At 52.3% G+C, this 22,129-nt stretch overlaps 1 protein-coding gene across 4 annotated transcripts; it reads right to left on the reverse strand.

Annotated features, from left to right (window-relative positions):
* Positions 1 to 104: 104 nt before the first annotated feature.
* Positions 105 to 20,088, reverse strand: ZNF710 (zinc finger protein 710). 4 transcript variants are annotated; one of them, XM_061595261.1, is made up of 7 exons: positions 19,689 to 20,088; positions 11,907 to 11,988; positions 11,380 to 11,625; positions 2,277 to 3,752; positions 1,653 to 1,844; positions 1,097 to 1,271; positions 105 to 901 (listed from the first exon to the last, which is right to left on the reverse strand). In XM_061595261.1, exons 4-7 carry the CDS (start codon positions 3,720 to 3,722, stop codon positions 723 to 725), a joined length of 1,992 nt encoding a protein of 663 aa, XP_061451245.1. In that variant the 5' UTR covers positions 3,723 to 3,752; positions 11,380 to 11,625; positions 11,907 to 11,988; positions 19,689 to 20,088; the 3' UTR covers positions 105 to 722. The 4 variants fall into 4 exon arrangements, with proteins under 4 accessions (XP_061451245.1, XP_061451246.1, XP_061451244.1 ...); XM_061595262.1 differs by lacking the exon at positions 11,907 to 11,988; XM_061595260.1 differs by lacking the exons at positions 11,380 to 11,625; positions 11,907 to 11,988.
* Between the last annotated feature and the right edge of the window lie 2,041 nt (positions 20,089 to 22,129).

Raw genomic sequence — 22,129 nt, forward strand, 5'->3', positions numbered from 1 at the left:
TTTGCTGCCAGTGCCGTTGCCTGGGGAAAGGTGCTCCCAGCCCTTGCATCTCTCCATCCCCTGGACCCTTTCCTCCTCCAGCAGCAGCAGCCGCCACCTGGTCCTTCTGCCAAAGAATATTCATTTATTGCTGAACTTCTTTAGAACAGAAAATAAACACAGTAGATCTACGCACGCGCAAGTGGGGCATAATAATTTACGACGGCCACAGACTGCACAGGGACGGTCTGCGCAGCAGGCTGACTTGAGCTGTTCTGCCAGGGGTGGGTGAAGGGGCACTCTGTGCCCATAGGTGTTTTGGGCAGGCCCCCTGCCCTGGGTCACTTCTTTTCTTTTGGTGCAGGGCAGAGGTAGTTTGTAGAAGAAACATACAGGAACGGATCCAGTCTGGCTGGTCCTGGCCCATTTCAGCACCCCAAGGGGACCTTCTACTCCAGGGAGGGAGGGAGCCTTTGTGCTGGGTGCTGTGGGAGGTAGGCTAAGGCAAGGGTGGTCCCTGGTCCTTTCAGGCTGCAAATGAAAGTACTGGCAGCCCATCAGAGAACCAGAGCCCAGTCAAGGGGGCTGCGGGGGGGGCAGTGAAGAAACTCCCACAGATCCAGTGCAGGGCTAAACAGCTAGCGAGGCAGGGCCTCTTCCCCGCACCACCACCCCAGTTCTCTGCAGCTCAAGCAGAGCTTTCTGGAGAGAGTGGGGGCACCTGCCTCCCCCTCCCCCCTCAGCTACAACATGCTGTAGTAGGCCATTTCCTTCATGGCTTGTTCTGCCAAGGCAGACTCGCTGGCAGGGTTTCCCACTACCGCCCCATAGCGATATGGGTCCTCCTCCTCCTCGTAGTCCTCCATCTCCTGCTGTCCGTCCAGCTCTGAATGATCAGCACCTGTGAGCTCCAGCATGGGATCTAAGGGGGACAACGCAGGACAGGCTGTGAGCAGCTCCTGGGTAGCAGTGCTGGGACAGCTGTGGCATTGACTCGGCCCCAGCCCCAAGAACCTCCCTGGCTGGAAAGAAGTCCTGTGATGGCCCGCAGAGGGCGCTGCCACACAAGAGAAGAGCTGCCCTGGGCGGGGCCTCAGACTGGCTCCTCCCCACCTACCTTGGCTGTCCAGGCTGATGTCCATCACCCCGTGCTTGACCTTCATGTGCCGACTGAGGTTGCCCTTCAGGTTGAACTTGCTGGAGCAATACGGGCACTTGAAGGGTTTGCTGCCTGCATGCAAATGCATGTGGCCCAGGAGGTTGTACATGCGGTTGAAGGATTTCCCACATACCTGGAGGAAAAGGGGGCAGAGTGGACGTCAGCCAAGGCTCGCAGTTTGGACGGCGGGTTTTTATTTATTTATTCACCAGCTCAGATCCATCCCAGCCCCTCCAGGCCAACAGCTGTAGGCCGTGAGCCAGGAGCCATCCCAAGCTGAGCTCCGGAAGGCCTTGGCCAAGTCACTCCTGGCTTTACACAGGCAGCCTGCAGAAATGGAATGGCTGTGGGGGCATCGGGTGTTCGGGAAATGGCCACTGAGCCTCTGGGAGATCCCCTGCCCTCTTCCAGGGCTGCTCAGCCTTTGCAGGCTCTGCCATGCCACCCCACCTCACTGGCAGCCCTAAACTTGGGCTGTTCTCATCCCTTCCTCCGCCGTGCCCCCGCCCCCTACCTTGCACTTGAAGGGCTTGACAGGCGAGTGCACGATCATGTGGGTCTTGAGCGTCTGCTTCTGCACAAAGGTCTTGAAACAGATGTGGCACTGGTAGGGGCGCACGCTGGTGTGGATCAGCATGTGGCGCTTCATGTTCGCCTGCAGCGTGAACTCTCGCCCGCACACTTCGCACTTGAACTCTTTCACGCCCTGAAAACAACAGCAGGCATGTAGCTGGACACTACAGCCCCCCAATCCCACTTCTGCCCAAGAAGAACAGGGCTGCCCGTGGTGACTTTGTTCTTAGTAGCAATGTGGGGCTTTCCGAGCAGGGGAAAGAGACCAGAGCATTTTGGAGCCTCCTTCCTTCCCGTGGAAGCAGTTTTAGCCCAAATGGTGGCAGAAGCCAGGCGAACTGGTGACTAGGGACAATTGCACTTCCAAAAAGGGCAAGCCGACTAAGGAGCAGCCCTTTGGGTGTCGACGTCCCCATCTCAAGGCACTCCAGACACACGGACGCACTTCCTCCCCTTCAAAGACCCTGAAGGCCGTGCATGGGGAGAGAAGCTCCCTGCCACCCACAGCCCCACCAGGCCCGGCCCCTTTGCCTCCGGGGTGCTGCTCCTCCGCTGCCCGGCCTACCTTGTGGGTCAGCGAGTGCTGCTTGAGGTGGTGGATCTGGCTGAACTCCATGCCGCACTCGGTGCAGACAAAGGGCCGCACGTTCTGGTGCTTGAGCAGGTGGTTCTGCAGCTGGCTGCGGTAGTGGAAAGACTTGCTGCACTCTGGGCATGGGTAGAGGGTGGGCCCCTGGTGGGTGGCCAGGTGGCGCTTGAGCTGGGTAAGCGTGGAGAAGTCCAGGCCGCACTCCACGCAGACGTGGCAGCGGCCGCTCTCGTGCTTGCCCTCGTGGGCCTTCAGCTCACTGGGGTAGGCAAAGCCGCGGCCGCAGAAGCGGCAGCTGTAGGGCTTGACGTCGGAGTGGAGGAGCATGTGGCGCTTGAGGTGGCTGGTCTGGGTGAAGGCCTTGTGGCACTCCTGGCACTTGTGGGGCCGGGTGCCCTGGTGCGTGAGCAGGTGGGTCTGCAAGTGGCTGGGCTGCTTGAAGAGCTTGCTGCAGTGGGGGCAGGAGTGGGGCTTGATGCCGTTGTGGCCCAAGATGTGGGTCACCAGGTTGTACTTGGACGTGTAGGACTTCTCACAGAGGCGGCACTGCCACCGCTTCTCCACCAGGTACGAGTCGTCAATCTGGACGTTGATGTCCAGGCGGTCCAGCTGCATCTTCTTGCTGTGCTCGCCGGGGGCCTCCGCCTCAAAGTCCATCGGCTCCTGCCACACAAAGCCCATCTCGCTCTTGCCTTGCCCTGGAGGAAAGCGTGGCACGTGACCCCCCACATCGATCAAGGGGGGTGGGGGGCCAGCACTGCCCGGGAAGCCACAGTCATTGGGAAAAGCCTCTGGGCTCCCTGCAGTGCCATCCAGGCTGGCCAGGGGAGGGCTGGGGAGCCCCTCTTCGCATCCGCCCAGGGGCACTTCCTGCTGCTCCTGGCGCTGAAGGTGGCGGAGGTATTGAGGCTTCCTGTGGAACATGCTGAGGTCAATCATCTTGGTGGCACTGCTCTGCAGAGTCTGCTCACAACTGGGCTCCTCCGGGCCCGTGGGATGGCCGCCTGCCTGCTCTCCCTTGCCCTCGCGTGCAACGGATGGCTCATACTCTCCCTCTTCCTGTCCCACCTCCCCTTTCTCGGGCTTCACTTTTGGCACCAGCCTCACAGGGGGGCGCTTCCTCCTCCGAGCGTGTTTGCCGAAGGAAACCTCTGCTGTCGCCGCCGCCTCCTCCTCCTCCTCCTCAGGTGTCTCTGCCTGGCCTTGGCCTTCGTTCTCTGGCAAGCAGTTGCTCTCTGGCTGCTTCAACCCAACCGTTGTGATGCCGTCGAGCTTGCTTGCGAAGCTGGAGAAGAAACCTCCAGGACTGACGGTGGCTCCAAAGAACTCATTCTCAGTTACCAAGCCCAGGACGGCTGCTTGGGCTAGAGAGAGCACCACCACGGCATCCGTCTGTGTTCCAGAGTGGGCAAAGTGTTCCATGTCTCACACCATCAAGCACACCTTCTGCGTCTGCAGGAACAAGAAAGAGAAGCCATTAGCTCACTGGCCAAGCAGGAGGCTGAGTGTAGACCAAGAGAATCCAGTGGCCTCGAGTCCTGCATGAGCACAACTGTACAACAGGTGCTGCCCTGGCTGGTTGCTCCACTATCATGGCAGAGGGACGTGGCATCTACTCTGGGGATACCCTCTAAAAAGAAAGTGGCACCAGAGGGTGGATCCCAGAATCTGAAAACATCTAATACTTTGTAGTGTTTGAAAAGGAGGTTTTGGAGCTAAATAAGTATTTTGGCCTCCTGAACATCTGGGCAAAACCTGCCTACAAGACAGAGAGTCTCAAAGGCAGAATGAGGAAGGGTGGGGATGCCAAATAGCCAGCCTGGACATCCATATCCTTCATAGCTCCTTCCCATTTCCCAAGACTAATATTTAACTCACTGAAATACTTATGGATTGCATTTTCATAAAAATACAGCAAGGCGATACACAAAATTACAGTAAGGTCAATAAAAGTCAGTAAAACCATCAATAAATACCGGTTGGTAAAAAATAAATTCACATTGCCAAGGCCTATCCGAAACAAGGTGTTTTAGGAGACGTCTAAACGAAGTAGAGAATACACATTCCACACAGCCCTGTACAAAGGTTCCTTTGCCATGCATTTAGTGTAGGAGCTGAAGCCATAGCAAAATTCTGTGGCCTTCTATATGGGAGCCAAACAAAAGGCCTTCTGCCTGCCAGGGCAGATTCTGCACCTCTGAGGCTAGGAGCAAGCTAGAAAGAGCAGGCAGCCTGATGCCACCACCCGCCGTGGCGAGAGTCCATCCCGCAAGTAAGGGCAGAGTGGCCCCCTCTCTTGGGAAGGAAGCAGGCAGGACTCAGGCCTTGGAGAGGATGAGACCTTTGAGCCCGCCCTCTCACGCTGGGCCCTGTGGGTGGCTGGGATGCACCAGAAAGCGACAGAGAGAAGCAGAGAGCCTGAGAGAGGCTAGCAACAAGGTGGCACTCCTGGGGCCCAGAGGCAGCCACGCAACCCATCAAGCCCTCCATCCCCTTCTGCCTTGGAGCCAATGGAGGGCACCGTGCCTTCCCCCAGGGGGGCTGGTGGACTTGGGAGGCAGAACAGCTTTCCTGGCCCCCAGTGCAGAGCCAGGCCCCCTGTGCTTCCAGCAGAAAGCCCAGCAAGCCTTTGGGGCTAGCCCTGGGCAAAGGGAGAAGGACGAAGGTCAGGAATTCCTAATCTGGAATCTTTGGAAAGAAACAAGCCAGAGCTGCCTGCAGAGATGGACGCTCTTAACCCCTGGGGTGGGGGTGGCTGGTGCAGAGGAGAGAACTGCAAGCAAGGGGAGGAGAAGAGAGCAAGGCAGGCGCAGTGTGTGGAGGAGGCAGAGACAAAGGGGAGGGGAGGGAGGATGGGGGCTGCAGGGTGAGGGGAGGGGGCAATGGCAGCAAGCGCAGCAAGGCAACGCTGGGCCCCCTCATGTCACCCGGGGATGAGCAGAAGAGGCCCAGTGGGCGGCCCACAGGCCAGCCTCCTTGCCTGACCCATTTCCCACACAAGCTCTGCCACAAGGCGAGGAGGGGCTGCTGTGGAGCACACCTTCACCCAATGGGCCACCACACAAGCAAAGGGGCCTCGGCACTGATTTCCTCCCCACGGGGCAGCCATTAATGCCCAAGCCAAGCTGAAGGCTGGTGGCAACGGCAGCTGCTTCTCTGCCAGCCACACATCCTGGCAGCAATCTGAGTAAAGCGGCCAGATGAGAGGCCCACCTGGAGTTGGTGGCCATGGAGATGGGCAGCTTATGGGGGGGGGGAGGGAGGGCTGTCCAGCCACTCCAGGGTTCAAAATCCACCTGCTTTTCTCCCCCCTGCTTTTAAAGCCCACTGCCTGCCCCCCTCCTTCTCCACCCACTTCCCTTCCATTTCCGATTCTTGCTTCTTCTCCCTTTCTCTCTCCGTTTCCCTAGCAACGCCTCTCAGCTTGATGGTTCAGTACTGTGTGCCTCTCTTATCTCTCCCTTCCCCTCTTTCATCAATCTCCCAATCTCCTTCTGTATCCCCCCCTCCCAGTCTCCTTTCATCACCTCTCATGTCCCATCTGCTTCCAGGTGACATTAGATTTGAATCACACTTAAGAAAGCCCTTCTGAGTCTGACTCCACTAGCCGTATTTGGGGGGGTGTCTCTGTCTCTCTCTCTTTAAACTCCATCCCTTCTCACTGGCCACTTCCCTCTTCAGGGCCCAGAAGCATTTGGTTGACCTCCCAAGCAGGCCCCTTCCCCACCTCTGGAAGAACCCTCCCCTCTCAGCAGGCCAACCTCCGGGAAAGCAGCCAGATCTACATGTTTGAAACTGCCATGCAGGGACAGCCAGAATCCCTTCTCACAGAAAGAATGGCCTCACTATAATCACACAGCCAACCTTGGTGCAGGTGCTTGCCCCGGCGCCAGAGATGGCTGCACCTTTTATATAAAGCAGGTGCTCTGCACCCGCCTAACTTTTGACAACATCTCATTCATGGAAAGAAGCGTTCCCACCGATCAGCCTCTCCTCACACTTTTTATGCCTGACTATGAATGCCAGCATCAGCATCCTAAGTTGGCTTGCCAGACTGGGCCAAAGGCCCACCTTGCCCAGCGCTCTTGCTTCCAAGAGCAGTCAAACATAGGCTCCTGTTGTTCCATTTCCCGGGTGATTCCTCTACATTTCTTGATCAATGCTCTCTCATGCTCCACTCTTCCTCACAAAGATGGAGCAGGAAGATGGCTGATGCAAGACTACAACTCGCATCAGCCCCAGTCAGCAAAGGCACATGGTGCTGGGGCTGACAGGAGCTGTAGTCCAAAACATCTGAAGAGCACCAGTTTGGGGAAAGGTTGACAGATGAACCATCTGGGAAAGGGCAAAGCTCTCTTGTAGCAAAGGTTTTCCAGCTTGAGGTCACCTGGACATGGGCTTACACACAAGAACTTGGCTCCCCTCTAAAGATATTACCAAATTCAAGCACAGTTTGCTGCCCTTGGATGCAGCAGTCCCATCATCTGCAAGCCTGATCCTCTGCATTAGAAATGAAGAATTTACATCCTCTCCCCAAGACGAAAGGCAATTACTACCAAGAGGCACTGATTCAGCGACGAAATTCAAGAAGTCATTGTAATGAACAAAGGGTCTGTATTACTAATTACAAAGGGTCTAATTACTAAATTCTGATTAACATGGCTACTTGGGACTAGTCAACACTTTAAGCGATACACATCTGGAGGTCTACAAGTTAAAGAATGCACACCATATTATCTTCAATGCTGCTTTCCATAGAATCATTCTGTGCCTTAACAGAGAGACCCAGTTGATGGTCTCAACATCCACAGTCCCTAAGCTCTCGGGTTCACTGAGAAGGTCAAACTGTCCTGAAGACAGTGCACAGCATTCTGGTGGGCCCTGCATCCCACAATTCTCAGTGCAGAATGAAAAGAAACAATTCCATCTTAAGCACTGGTGGATGATGTCAGAAGTTGCCAAGGGGGCATTGATGGGGTCTTTCCAGAAACACAGCTTGCTCTTCTTGCAATTCTAGTCTCTGCATCAAAGGTCCAGGGCAACTGAAGATAGAAAGAAGTACAGCTGAGCACGTTTACGGAGATGTGATCATTCATGAACATTTTGGGAATTATTTGGGTTGGGTTGTTTGTGGGAGAAAAGGCAGAAACAAGAGACAGAGAGGTACCTTTCTGTCTTACAAAGGTCTCTTCAAAAAGACCCTCCAGTTGTCTTGCTGGAAAAACAACTTTTGCTGAAATAAATGGAGAAAGACTTTCAAGTTCCTCCTTTCTGAAGCTACTTCTCTTCCTGCATGTTCCCTGTCCTCTCTGAAAATAGAAGAGCTATTTAAACAGCAACCAAAAAAAAAAAAGAAAGAAAGAAAGAAAAGGGGGAAAGAAAAAAGGAGAACTGAATAGAGGAAGGAGGAAAGGGGGAAAACGGAGCCTCTGGGGGTGGTGGTGGAGAGAAACAGAATGAAAGGAGATGAAAAATAAAGGAGGGGGGGAGGGACAGAGAGAGAGAGAGGCAGGCAGAAAAGCTCTGAAAAGAAAGAATGCTTCTAGGCTGAATAGATTGTGCATGGAAGGAGAGAGAGAGAGAGAATGTTTGAAAAGAAGCAGCTATACAAAATGACCCCTGATTCACAGGCTGTGCCAATCACCACCACAGTGTAAAAATCCTCTCTCTCTCTTTTATATTCTCCCTCTTTCCAGCAGAGGCAGAGGAAAGGAACATTGATTCTCCACCTAGCAGAAAATAAATCTGGCCAAATGAAAAGTGAAGCTACTAGTAAGAATCCTTGCTTGAAACACACACACTCCAATGGGGGGGATATACTTTAAGAGGGAAGCTTCTGCTTTAACAAACAAAGCCTCCCAGAAAGAGAAATGCTTTGTCAGAGGCAAAGGAAACTGACCTGTCGTGAGCAACATCCAGCCTTGGACCTGTCAGGGAACGAGTTGCTTTCCACTGACCCTGTGTGTGTGGCTGTGGGGAGATGAGGCCTGCTGCTTGGTGAAGAGAGCTGAAACCCTCAAGCAGCCAAAACAGCGCAAATCCTTTGGGACAACCTCTCAATACTTTGTTTATTCAAACTGGACCAGTGCTGTTTGGTCAATGGGTGGAAAACAGTGATCTACTGGTCAACTTTGGAAGGGTTCTCTCAGGAAGCAACTGTCCTTTCCTCAAGGGTAAGGCAATGGGGACAGGGCTCACAAGAACAGAGCTGACTTGCATCCAAGAGCACCACCATTAAAAAGTGGCACCAGTTGCAAGATTGCTCACATTGGGTTTTGGGAAGTGGCAAGGCTGGGGCCTCGGAGGGGTCTGTAACTCAAGCAGTGGAAACCAGTGACCACAGCCTGGAGGGCAATATCTTAGACAATTGAGGACTAGTTTTTGAAACAGAAATCATAAACCATTAGTTGGCTTATGTAAGTGTACAAAAACAGTGAAAAGCAATTTCTTACACTGCATTACTAAGCCAGTCTGTTGTGGCTCTTATTTTCACCCCTCCACAGCAGGATGCCACCCGCGCTGCCTCTTAAGTTAGCCCTGTTGCCAACAGCTTCTGAGGGAGATGCTCCTCAAGTCGGCCAGGCAGAATATGGCAAGCCAGGTCACCTACAAGGTGTGTGCACCTTATCTTTTTAACTTCCTGTGGGTGTTCTACTATGAATAACAGTCTCCGCTTTATTACCCCAGACCTGAACTCTCTGTGATAAAGTGTTAGAAACATGCACAAGGAAGGTGCGTCCTCTGAAGCCATAGCCCTCTGCCAGCAAAGACAAAGCCCCTCTCCTGAGGGAAGCCCCTTTCACAATACTGGACTAGACTTCCTTCCTCCAGCCCATCCTCCACAGTGCTAAGCCCAACGGGGGGGGGGGGGGAGGTCTAAACCGAAGCAGGTAAGATCCAGGCCACAGAAGGGGAGGGAATCTGTGTGTGGAAAACTCTTTGGAGATGGAGTGTTCTGTCCTTGATGACCCAGTGCAAATAGCGTCAGCCTTGCCTGTCACTATGCAATCCCTTTCTAGATAGCTCTGACCGATACTGAACTTCACAAGACACTGAGATTTGGTTTCCCATCTTAAAAATTAATTGCATGCTCTCAGACTTGAAAAACAGCACCAACTTCTCTGCAGAAAGATAGCTGAAAGAAGTCTAGAAAGCATTTCAAATCAGCAAGAATGTGCACAAAAAACTGCATCACTTGAGCCATCACACTGAGATCTACCAAACTCAGGAGACTCCCAGAAGCCAAACAAGTTTCCAGATTTGTTTTTTAGATCTCCACTGTTTATTCAGGGGGAAAAAAGAGGTAGTGATCAGCAGAGCAGGGCTACCCCTCCTGAGCCACTGGGACAGCGATTCCCAAGTAGCTGGAAGCTTCCCAGCACACCTTTGTTGGTTCATTCCTTCCCTTCATTTTTGCCAGAACAAGCACCTGCGTGCGCGCACACACCATTGTTTGTAGGCAGTTACCTAGAAGCTAAGGCGCCACCGCCATGGATTCGCCAAGAACACAGTCAAACCAGCACTCTTCCCAGCTCTACTGCATTCATAAAAGCCTAGTTTGGAAAACCCGGGCATACATACTAGAACAGCCTTCCCCAACCGGGTACCCTCCAATGTTTTTGACTCTGGCTTCCATCAGCACCTGCCAGTGCAGCTGTGGGATGCTGGAACTGACAGGAACACAGCCATGTCGGCTGGAGCAGATGGGAGCTTCACTCCAAAACATTCAGGGGGGACTGATGGGAGTTGTACCTCCAGGTTGGGGACAAGTGTAACAGAGAACTCTAAAATGGAGAAAATGGAATTATTTTTATTGGAGAGAGGGAGAAAAAGTATATCCAAGTAACCATTTGAATCTGTTTGAATATATCATTTAAACAGCACCTACAGAGCAATCCTATACTCCAGTGATGCAGGGAGGGAAGACTGAACATTGTCACTAAAGTATCCATATTCCAGAACCCAGACTCAGAACTGGACGGGAGAAGCACCATGCTCCAAAAGGACCAGCAAACAGAGCAAGCATGGCCACACTGCTGGTGTCCGTCTCATGGCCTCTTACATGGAGGCCACAGGCATGATATGGTGACATCAAAGAGGTGGCATGGCAACATCCCCATGTCAGCCAGAAACAGGAGCTAATTAATTCACGGGGGGGCACCTGCAGGACATCTCCCTGTCCCACCCTGCACGTCACCTGCCAGGCACAATGGAAGTAGAGCTGTGGCTGGACCAGACCAAAGGCCTATCTAGGCCAGCATCCATAACGTGTTCTCACAAGGGGTCAACCAGATGCACACAATAACTTTGTCCCCATTCATGCTCCTCAGGAGCTGGCGCCCAGAGGCATGCTGCCCAATATTGAAGGCAGCACATAGTGCCCACCCATGCAACTCTCGCCCTGCTGCTACACCGATTCTCTGACAGCCCTGGACTACTGGTTATCACCCCTCATGTTACTTTCAGCCCAACTGACTGCCTCATATACCATGGTAGCAGCACTCACCCAGTTAAGAACACAGGAGGTTGCCTTATACCAAGTCAGAATGCTGGTCCATCTAGCCCAGTGTTGTTTACACTGACTGGCAACAGCTCACCAGGGTTTCGGTCCTGGGGCATTCCCAGTTCTGCTGGAGACACAGGGACCTTCTGCATGCAAGGCAGATGCCTTACCACGGCTACAGCCCTTCCCTGTGCACTCTGAGGCCTGACCCCCAACGATGTCTGCAACCAGAGTGAGCAGAAAGTAGAAAGGTTCACTAGCACTGAGCTCTGTCAGCAACAAGGCTCCTGGTCCCACTCCTGTCCTGAGGCCCGCTGAAGCAAGACTGAACTGGGACGGCAGGTGGGGGGTGCTTAGCAACAGAGAAGCACCACACGTAGCAAAGTTACAGCCTTTATTGAATAGCCTTTGGGGGATTTTGTGAGGGGAGGGTGTGAAAGAACAGACAACAGGCATGGAGTTTCCTACTGGTGGCCCCAGGACAGCTCCTGTATTTTTAATGTTTGTGTGACAGACAGCAAAGTAGCAGATCTCATGTTCCTTACAACTCCATTTCTAAACGAGGGATGTCATCACCTGTTGCTGGTTTGTCATGAAGACAGCAATGGTGCAAGAGCCTGACTGGGGCAAGTAGGCTGGCAACCTTACAGAGGAACCGGAAGAAGAGCTCCAGTCCCTGCCACCAGTGGTGCGGAGGAGAAGGTGGTCAGGTGAAAAAGCAGGCAGTTCAACAGCTGCGACAGAGAGTGACCTTCAGCAGGTGTAGCCTTCCTAGGAGCTTGCATGGAGAGGGGCCCGCAATCCTCTTCCTCTGCTAAAAGGCTGTTGAGGGAGAGAGAGTCATGATCAGTGGCTGGCAACTGGAACGAGGGCTCCCTCTTCCTGGATGCAGAGGTGGTGTGTTTGAGGAGGTGACTGAGTGGTGCCATCCGGTCCCCTTGCCTCAGGGTGGTACTCAATGCTAGTTCTACTCAGACCCACTGAAGTTAAGACATGACTAACTTAGAAGAGACCAACTGAAATTAATCTGAGTAGAACTTAGCTGAATACAACCCATAGTCTCCCCTAAGGAAAGGCGGCAGTCAGCAAGAGGCCATACTTACCCCGCTCGGCCATAGGGGCTTGCAGGCAACTCCTGCACGGGCAGCTGCTGTTCATCCTGCTCCCTGCATCCCAGCTGTGATCCTGCAAGATAAAAGTGCCTCGAGTGGCTGAGCAGGAGCAGCGATGGCTGGAAAACACAAGGCCCCGACAGCGGCTTCCTCCAAGAGAGCGTTCCTATGTGCTGGCCCTTGCGCCACCTGGGTGGGAGATGCTATGCCCCACTATTCCTCCTGGCGAGAGAGTGGGGGCTGGATGCCAGGGTGGGAGATGCAGCTGCAGGACTTATAGTTTGTAGTTCACCTGTGGGGGTGCTTTGTTCTGGCCTTCCCAGGATTAGTTGGAGGTGTGTTTGGGCCTGGAGTCCCAAGGCAAAGTATTTGTAAAAGGTCTGGTAAAAAAGCGTTCACTCTTCCCCTATATGCATGACACGAGACCAGAGCAATAAAGCCTCATGCCCTATGTCCTGTCAGCTGAGTTGCGGTCTCTCCGCCTGGAGTTTCAATACTGATGTTGGTGTGCTGTGATGATGTGCAGTTATGCCAAATCCTATCCAATGCTGTGGCAATGCAAATGGGGCAGGAGGGTATGGGGAACAATTGTTCTTACCCCAGTCCACCTAGTCCACATTTCACTCACAACGGTCCTGTAGCTGGCATTGGGGCTAGAACAGGGTCTGGAGTGCTTTAATTCTGCTCCTCCCCAGTTCCACCCACATCTCTGCATTGTTTGGGGCCTTACGCTGGTGCAGTTGTGCCAGTGATGCAGACATGTTGGCGTTATCTCCAGTGGTGGAGTTGTATCTCAGCATAGTGCGGCTTCCGCCATATCCTATTGTCTCCACTTGGCCCAACTTGAATAAATGATTGTGCTGCAAGTGTGTTTTGTGGATTTACCCCCTACCCATATTTCAGTTCAGCAACTCTTGGCTTTTGGAAAAACTTTAGAGACATTTATACAACACACAAAATTAACATGCCATTTTGCTTTCATTTGTTTACTAAAGATAAATCAATAAACATGCTAAGTCAGATCTCAACCAATTTAGGGCAGTGGGAAAATTTCCAATTTGAAATTTCCCAGAAACCTCCCCACAGAAATTGAACCAATTATATCGATTGTCAGTAGAGTCAGGACAGACAAAAGGGAGAACTTCCTTTCACAAGCCATAGTTAAAACTACAGAATTCATTGCCTAAGAAGCCGCAGGGAGGGAAGATTCATGGGAGAGAGAAACCCATCAACTGTTATTTGCTGTTGGTATCTCCATGTTGCTGAGGTAGGGGCAGGCAACAAAAAAGAACTCCAACCTTCATGATGGGGCTTGGGGGCATGGCAGGATCTACTGCTGGAAACAGGACATTGAACTAGATCGGGGCTTTCCAAACTGTGGTCCGCAGACAACTTCTTCATCCAGGTGGTCTATGGTGGGAGCAGTGGCCGTGAACAGCTGGTGCAGCTGCTGCCCCATTGTTTGTAGAACCTGCCAGCCTGCCTGAAAAGTGAGCAGGACGGACCAAAAGAGATGGGGGGGGGAGGCACTTGAAAAGAGTGGAGAAGATGAGCAGCAAAGTTAAAGGGAGGCGAGAATGAAGACATTTAATCTGGATTTGATGGTAAACCATACAGCATCTAGCACAGCTCATTACAATTGCTTCAACAGGCAGAAGAATCATTAAGTGGTCTGCTAAGACCCACAACAATTTTCAAGTAGTCCATGGGGAAAAAAGTCTGGAAGCACCGAACGAGATGAATGAATCAGAAGACTGAGGGGAGATATGAGTGCACTCTTCAAGCACATGAAAGGCTGCCACACAGAGGAGGGCCGGGATCTCTTCTTGATCATCCCAGAGTGCAGGACATGGAATAGTGGGCTCAAGTTGCAGGAAGCCAGATTTCGACTGGACATCAGGAAAAACCTCCTAACTGTTAGAGCCATACGACAATGGAACCAATGACCTGGAGAGGTAGTGGGCTCTCCAACACTGGAGGCATTCAAGAGGCAGCTGGACAGCCATCTGTCAGGAATGCTTTGATTTGGATTCCTGCATTGAGCAGGGGGTTGGACTCGATGGCCTTATAGGCCCCTTCCAACTCTGCTATTCTCTGATTCTATGAATCCTTGGTCTGATCCAGTAAGGTTCTTCTGATGTTCTTTGCTCCTCCAGGGACATGACCTTCACAATCTTGAGGCCCAGTTCTGCAACCCTAATACTGAAGAATAACCACAACCTGGGAGATCAGGGTTCAAATCTTCACTTGGCCATGAAGCTCACTGGGTGACTTTGGGCCAGTTACTGTCTCTCAGCCTAACCTACCTCACAAGGCTGCTGTGAGGATAAAATGGGGAGAGGAGAATCATGAACGCCACCTTGAGCTCCTTGGAGACAAGGTGGGATATACATGTAACGACAAATGAAAGGTGTTGTAAGCACTAAGGAACTGACCTTGAACATCAGAGGCACAATGCCAGACAAACAGCTCGTAAGACAAAAAGACCTGCTGGAGTGTGTCTTACTTTGGGCGTTAAAAACATTCTTGCACATTTCCGACAAAACTTTTGCTTGTTCCGCACTGTCCCAAGCTGGATTTTATGATCAAGCTTTTGAAAAAGGAAGAAAAGTTCACACACAATGGACAGCCTGTCAGAGATGACATCCAGATCAAACCTTGAGCTCAGGATAGCCCTAGAGGGTGTGTGTCTCCATGCTGAGGGCACAGAATAGCAGGGAATGCTATTGTTAGAGAAAGAGACGAGTGTCACTGGTGTGTGTGTGTGTACGCAACAGGCTGAGGAGGGGTGGATCTGGGCATAATACTCAACATCCAAAGAAACAAAGTGCATATGTGGCAGCAAGTTTGAAAACAGAGCACCCATATTTTAGTTTCTGAGAGAAAGACAGCAGCATAGTGGATTTAGTGAATAAAGGCCTCTGCAAGGGAAGCATGGTCCCTTTTTCCTCCCTCAGACTCACGCCTTTTAATTTCAGTGCTGTTACCCAGGAAGGCACAGAAACCAAAGTGCACTTAATCTCAAGGGCTTTAAGAAGATCCACAGAGCAGCTGGCACGCTGGATCCTGGGAGGGGAATGCAGCTCCCATGGAAACACCCTCCATCGCCACTTGCCCCCGCACCTCCCCACCCCCAGGCATGGCTAGGGAATGGGGGCTGCGTGTGGAGCAGCTCCCAGTACTTCTAGGCTGGGCAAGCAACGGGAAAGGTTAGTAAGGAAAACCTCAGGGGCAAAACAGCTACAAAGCTGGTGGGAGTGAGATAACTCGAAGGAAATTATACCAAAGTACGCAGCAGTTGTGGAAAGACACCACAAATGTGTCTGTGTTCGAAGGCATGCACACATGCACAGGCAACACAAGGCAGAGAGAGAAACAGGAAAGACAAAATTAGAACAAGCATTCTTCCTTCTGTAACTCTAGCACTCCTTCCTTCCTTCCTTCCTTCCTTCCTCATTTCTGCATTTGATCACCTGGGATGGCCATCATTAACTGCTGATCAATCTGATGCCTTCATTGACTGCTCCAATAGTATCCTATTATTCTAGGATACACAGAAAGCATTTTAAATGTTTTGCTGGGAATCCAATTACAATATTACACATTTTCCAGTTGTTAGAAGAGGTTTATCTTGTGTGTTTCTGTTCCTCAACCTAAGATAATGCAAATCTACATGGAAGTTTCACATCCTGAATTCTTGATTTATGTTCCCCACCTTTAACCAATGCAGATCACTGAAGACCAACAGAAAGTGGAACATCTGCCTGGGAGAACTCAGCCTGATGATTTCAAGGCAAGAAGTGCTTCTTAACCCTTTGCATACAGAGGCCCTTCCTGCTACACCAGGACTCCCATGCACTAAGAGCACAATCCTCTAAAGCAGTGAGCCTTGGGCCACCCTCAGATGGGCCTCAGTGCCACAACATGCCCAGTGCCTCCTCACTTGCCTGCCCCGCCCCCTGGCCATGCCATAGCAATTGGTTGCACTGATGCTAGAACCAGCAGCCTCTTGCATGCTGGGAGAGAGAGGAGGAAAGAGGAAGGAAAATTTACTGCCTTCACTGAGAGTAAAGGGCCAGAGAAGGTACTGAAGGAAATTAGAAAGTGAAATAAAATATTATTATTTATTAATAATAAATAAACTGGGAATAGAAAGAAAGGTGTAAGGAAGGAAAGCTGTTAGACAAGGAACAAAGTGAATGTAATAGGATCAATGAGGGGGATGAAAAAAACCTGGCACTTTTGGGGAAACAGGAATATGGTACAAGCTGAGTATGGAAGCAGAATGGGAGAAGAAATCACAGAAGAGGAGTAAAAATACTTTGAGAGTATTCTGGTGGGAAAGGAAAAAGTCTCTGAATGAGCAAATTCTGCCTAATATGGAGTGGCTGAGTCACAATACCTCCAGAGCTGATGTCTGTACTTAGCTTGTGGAAAGCTGAGCTGTGAAACGCCTTGCCACAAGGAAAATACTATGGCATAAAATTTAGCAATTGATTACATTTGAGTAGAAAATGTCTGTAATTGCCAACTGATTATGCCAAACTCGCCCTCCATCTGGTGGGCCTTAGCAATTTTCAGCCATCTCAAATGGGGCCTGGGCGTAGAAAGCCTAAGAACCCTTCCTCTGCAGGTTTCCTCAAAAGTATAATTGGGTTCATTGGGGTTTACTCCTAGGTAAGTGGGCACAGACTTGCAGACAGAGTCTCTAGCTACCCTGTCACCTGAGATTCCATGCCATTTTGCTATATGAGAAGAGCCAAGTGGTTGGGAAATCCAGATCTATACTTTTTTGGATTTCTCTTGCAGTTGTCAGATGCAACATTGCCCTCCTACAGAAAGAGGTTTCTCAGGCCTCCCCTGGCCTACCTCCCAAGCCCCTACCATGCCTGGGAGCCACCTTTTCAGCAGGTAGGGCAGAATCTTCACACATAGCTGCATGTTTTTCTTCTCTCTCTGCAGATTCCATGGTTAACAGAGCTCTGCCTGCTGCAAGACCCTCCCTTTTCCTGGAACTTCTTTCCCCACCTCTTGAAGAATCTTTGCTCTCTCCCCCCTCCCCCACAGAGGGAATACAGGAAACTGCCTTATACGGCCCATTTGGCTCAGTCCTGTGCGGGGTTCTCCAGGGCTTCAGGCAGGGAGTTGCCTTTCCTCAGCCCTACCTGGAGATGCCACTGGAGAATGAACGAAGGGCCTTCTGCATGCAAAGCAGCTGCTCTGCCACTGAGCCGCATTGGCCCTTCCCCACTGCAGTCTGGGAACCACCACCCTGCAGCTGAGACCTGCACAATCTCCCCCTCTCCTCTCTGGTTCACCTTACATTTTACACCAAGAACTTTGTAGCACCCCAAACACAGGGAGAAAACATTTCAGAGGTCTCCAGTGAACTTTCAACATCCTTTGTTCTTTCCCCATACGTGAAAATGTTGCCAACACTCTCCAATTATAAAGGTTCTATAGCAAGATTAAAGAGAACTTCAAAAGGAGAGAAAATGTGTGCATGCTTTTGTATGAGTTATGCATCCTTTTAGACAACTGAATATGTATTTCCTAGGAATATCACCTTCCAATGATATGAAAAGGCAAAAAGATCATCTCCAAGCTCTGAAAGAAATGGATACTGACCTCTTGAGGTTAACCTGCAGTACTCTCTCCCTGCTGCCTCAGCTCCCTGTCTCTAATATGGGGGGTAGGGATTACTGAAGTAATGTATGCCTATACTGTAGTGGGTAATCTGCAATGCTCCAGATATTGTTGGAGTCCAACTCCCATCAGCCCCAGCCAGCATGGCCAAGGATGATGGGAGTTGGGAGTACAGAACTGGGAGAGCACTCTGGCACTCAGGTCCTGTTTGTGGACTTCCCAGACATCTGGTTGGCCTTTGTGAGAACAGGGTGCTGGACTAGATGGGCCTCTTGCCTGATCCAGCAACCAGACTTTTCTTACATTCTTAATCTATGGAGAGCACCACAGGTTCCCCACCTTTCATGTACATGAAGTGCTTTGAGCAATTAGGAAGTGCTGCATATAAATATTATTATTAAAACAAAACAATAATATAGTCCCTCTGGGGAAATGAAATCCTTGCTTTGGCAGAACACATTTTCTAGTATCTATTCTTGTAGGGATTGCTCCCTTGCAATGAAACACCCTCCCTTGTCAGACTTTTCCTTTCAAGCTATGCCAAGAAGGAAGCACCATCTTCCCTTGACAGAATGGTTACTGCCACAGGAAACTGCAAATGGGGCTGAAAGAGTTACAGGCACCATACCAAATCCCAGAGTGGAAGTCTAAAGTTCCACTGATTAAAAGGTGAGTCTTTGATTGATTGCTACGACAGGGTTTCTCTGAGCAAGTCCTTGGGAGACAATCAATGAGGAACTTTTCCCATGTTGCCTGCTGCAACCCACTGGGGCATCCTCACTTGATACTCAAGTGCAACACTCAGGGTTAGAATTTAGATTGTTTAGCCTGTGCTGCAAGGACCATGACATTTGTCAGAAAGCTTCAGCATTTACCATGCTTATCAGTATTTTGAAAAAAACATCATTGGAGAGGTCACCATCTGTGAACCGCATCACAGGCTGCTTTTCCAACTCTGTTTTCCTCAGAGTATCAGAATATTACTACATTCTTCAGGCAGTTCTAGAAATGGGCAAGGAAGGGATGGGGCTGATGTCCCAGACGTCCAATGCCGAGCAAACCAACTCACTCTGCAAGAGCAGATCCTGCAGGCAGCACAGTCTCAGAGTATTTTTAAGAACCATCTAACAATCACAGACCTCAGCAGGGCAATCAAAGGAGGCACCAGGCAAAGATGTGGCACGGAATGACTCCACTAGTTAGCCTTTTCCCTCTAGATCTGGGTAGACCACAGCACAAGACGGTCCACAAAACTAGTCAAGAAAAACGATCCACATCTGTTGGAGTTAACAGATGGCCAAAGGGCCTGGGCAGACAAAGAGCAAAGCATCCCCCTCCTTTGCAGCCACAGCTCTTTGGCAAAGGCGGCCGAAGGCAGCAGGCAGAAAAGCTGCAGGGCTGCAGTCCGAAGAGGCAGGCTTGCCAACCCAGCCCCAGCCCACCTTGCGCCTCAACCCACAGGCAGGGGAGCGGGCGGTGCAAGCGGTCGGCTCAGTCGCACTGTCCCTCCCCTCCAATCCTACCCGGCGGATAGTTAAAGGGAAAGTTCACCGCGGCCAGGCCAGAGCCAGTACTTCCCTCTGAGGGCCGTTGGGGAACCATGCCTTGGCCGTGCACGGAAGAGGCAACAGGTAACACGCCGGGCGCCTCTGGCCAGCCGAGGAGGGCTCCGCTCCATGCCGGCGCCTCGCGAGCCCACGCTGCCGCTGCCTTCTTCGTCCCGACGGGCTCTTTGCAGAGCAAAACTTTGTGTAGGAAGGCAGCGAGCAGGAGGGAAAGTTGCAGGCGAGCGGCCAGGCTGACGGGGCCGGGGGCTCCTCGAGCGGGCGCCCCCACGTGCTGCGAGACCCAGCAAAGCAAGAGGCGCCGCAGTCCAAGCCCGGCTGTGCGCGCGTCCTCCCCTCCCCGCCTCTCTCCCTCCCTCCCTCTCTCTCCCCTTCTCCAGACGCCATCACTCTTTTCGCTCGCTCCCTTCCTCCCCTGGCATCAGAGCGCCGGGATGGACGGGGACGGAGACAGCGGCTGGGGCACCCACCGGGCCGCTTGCGGGCTTTCTGCGTCGCCCCCTCCTCTGCTTTCTGGGAAGGGGGGCACTGGCTCAGCTGGCCAGGGCAGAGGCTAACTCACCCTAGGACTCCCGAAGCAGCAGCTTGCCAAGGGGGACGGGTAACGGGGAAGCAGGCAGGCGGGCAGGGGAGGCCGCCTCGCCTCGCCTCTCCTCTCCTCCTGGGGCCGGTCCTGGTCTGGGTGCCGCCGACTCCTCGCTCGCAGTTCCCTCTCTCTTTTCTCTCTCTCTCTCAGCAGGAAGGAAGAAGGGAATGAGGCAGGGCTGACGTGAAGGGATGCAAAACAGCCCCTCCTAACCCAGCTCCGAGAAAAAGGGAGAGAGAAAAAGAAAGGCGCAGAGGAGGGAGAGCGAGAGCAGCAGCAGCAGCCCCTTTTATCTCGCTTTTGTTTTCGCACTTCCTCTCTCTCCGGCCCTGGCCAAGTTTCCTTTTCTCTCCCTCCTCCCCACAGAGCTTCTCTCCTCCTCTGTCCCCCGTTCCCAGCCCCACAGAACCCCACCGCCACCACTCTCCTCTCGCTGAACGAGGTGTGCAATAAGCAGCGCTTGGCAGGCCTTGCGTGGCTCCTCTTAGCGCAGGTGAGGAGTGGGGGCGCAGTGGGCCCTTCCAGACCCCCCCCAGGTCTGGGTTAGGTGGGGATTCTTAATGGGGAGGGGGTGTGCGAGGGGGAGCCAGCCAGCCTCCCCAAGCCCACCTTTTGCCTTTTGATCTGCTTGGCTATCGGGGCCAAAGGATGACCCCCTCCAAAAAGAAGAAGTGCTCTCTGCTCTTGGTCTTCCTGTTCTACAGTTTTCTAACTTTCTCTGCCTCGGATGTGTTAGCCTTCCCATTATAGGCAAATGCTCCACACTCCCCATCAATTGCTCAGGGCCATCCTATGGCAGCAGCCACCCATCGCCAGGCCTCTGCAGCCACACTCCTCTTGCCCAGCCAGCAGCAGCCAACAGCAGCCACACTCACACCCACCACAGCACACCCAGAAACGTTGCCCCCCCCAGCCACAAGGGCTCTGCTCCCCAACAGCACACCCACATCTGCCACATGCGGAAGGCTCCGAGCAGTGCCGCCCAGCCACGTCCAAATGACCCAGGGCACCCCCCAACCCAACCCAGCCCTGGCCATGTGCTGCCACATGACAGCTATGCGTCTCTCCCTGCACAAGGCACCAAGGCACATGTGGACAAGAAGCAAAGACCTCATGCTCTTCCCACCAGGAGGAAAACTGGTGCCCCATTGGCAAAACAGCACCTCCACCTTACAAACCACCTTATTGGAGGAGGAAGGGTTAACATCATCAGGACCCAGCACCTGGGCATGAGTGCCACCTTAAGGGAGATGCCAGTGTGGCCTCTGCAAGGCAGAGCTCCTTTTGGGGGTCCTGATGGGAGGCATGGTTTTGGGAGGGAAACGGGAGACAGGCCAGGACTGGAGGCCAGGCCCCCTAACTATGCAGTCCTTATGGCGCACCCTCCCCCTCCAGCTCCACATGGATCCAATCACAGAGACCAGCTCTCCATGTAGTCGCAGTTGTAGAGGCTGAAGTCAGTTCAAACCCTGGCTCTCAGCTCCCAGTGAAAACAGCTGCAGAGCCCCATGCATGTATCTGATAGCCAGTGTGACTAGCACGTGAGCCAGTCCCACCATTCATGCGCAGGACCTTTCATGTAGCATAGCCCCTTCCTCGTACCCAGATTCATGCTGACATATTATCCCAGGCCAGCTGCTTACCTAGCTTCCTCCTCCTCCCCACAACCCAGTTTTTGGATTTATCATTGCACCAACAGTAATGAGGGAAGGCGGACACAAGAGATCTCCATCATGGCTGGGTAGGTGGGGGAATGGAGCAGCCGCCACCTGAGGGTCCCTTTGGACTTCTTTGCATGTGCTGCCATGCCCTGGTCGCACAAGGGGCTTTCAGAAGCAGTGCCATGCCACCCAGGGGGCCATAACTCAAGGAAGGAATTGTGCTCCTGACTGTAGCAATCTCCTCTGCTCTTCGTGTGTGGGGCCTCACGCTTCTTCCCTGCAAATGGCGGGGGGGGGAGGCAAGGGGCCCTTAGTGCAGCCAACCTGGGGTACTCCAGATGTTTGGACTGTAACTCCCAGTGCTGGCTGGGGTGATGCAAGTTGGTAGTCCAAAACATGTGGAGGGCCCTAAGTTGGTAACAGCTGCATGAATGAAATCCCAAAACCCCACCCCAACTGTCCCCAATTTTAGCCACACTGTGACCTCCAAGTACTGTAGCTAAGGGGGAGGACTCTGCGGCCCACCGTTAACTGCGTATTTTGCATAGCTTACATTTCCCCAGTATTGTCTTTGAAACATGGTAGCATCAGTAGTGGACATTGTAGCCTTGATGTAGACATTATGACCCTTGTTTTCACATCCTACCCAGGGCTTTAGTTGTCTGCAGTCTTGGGGGCTTTACACCCCTTAGTTTTTGGGGAAGTAGGGTTCCTATGTCTCCTGTGTCCTATGAGCCAATCAGCATGAAAGGGGTG

Source organism: Rhineura floridana, chromosome 14, assembly GCF_030035675.1.
Source record: "Rhineura floridana isolate rRhiFlo1 chromosome 14, rRhiFlo1.hap2, whole genome shotgun sequence".
Classification (NCBI taxonomy): domain Eukaryota; kingdom Metazoa; phylum Chordata; class Lepidosauria; order Squamata; family Rhineuridae; genus Rhineura; species Rhineura floridana.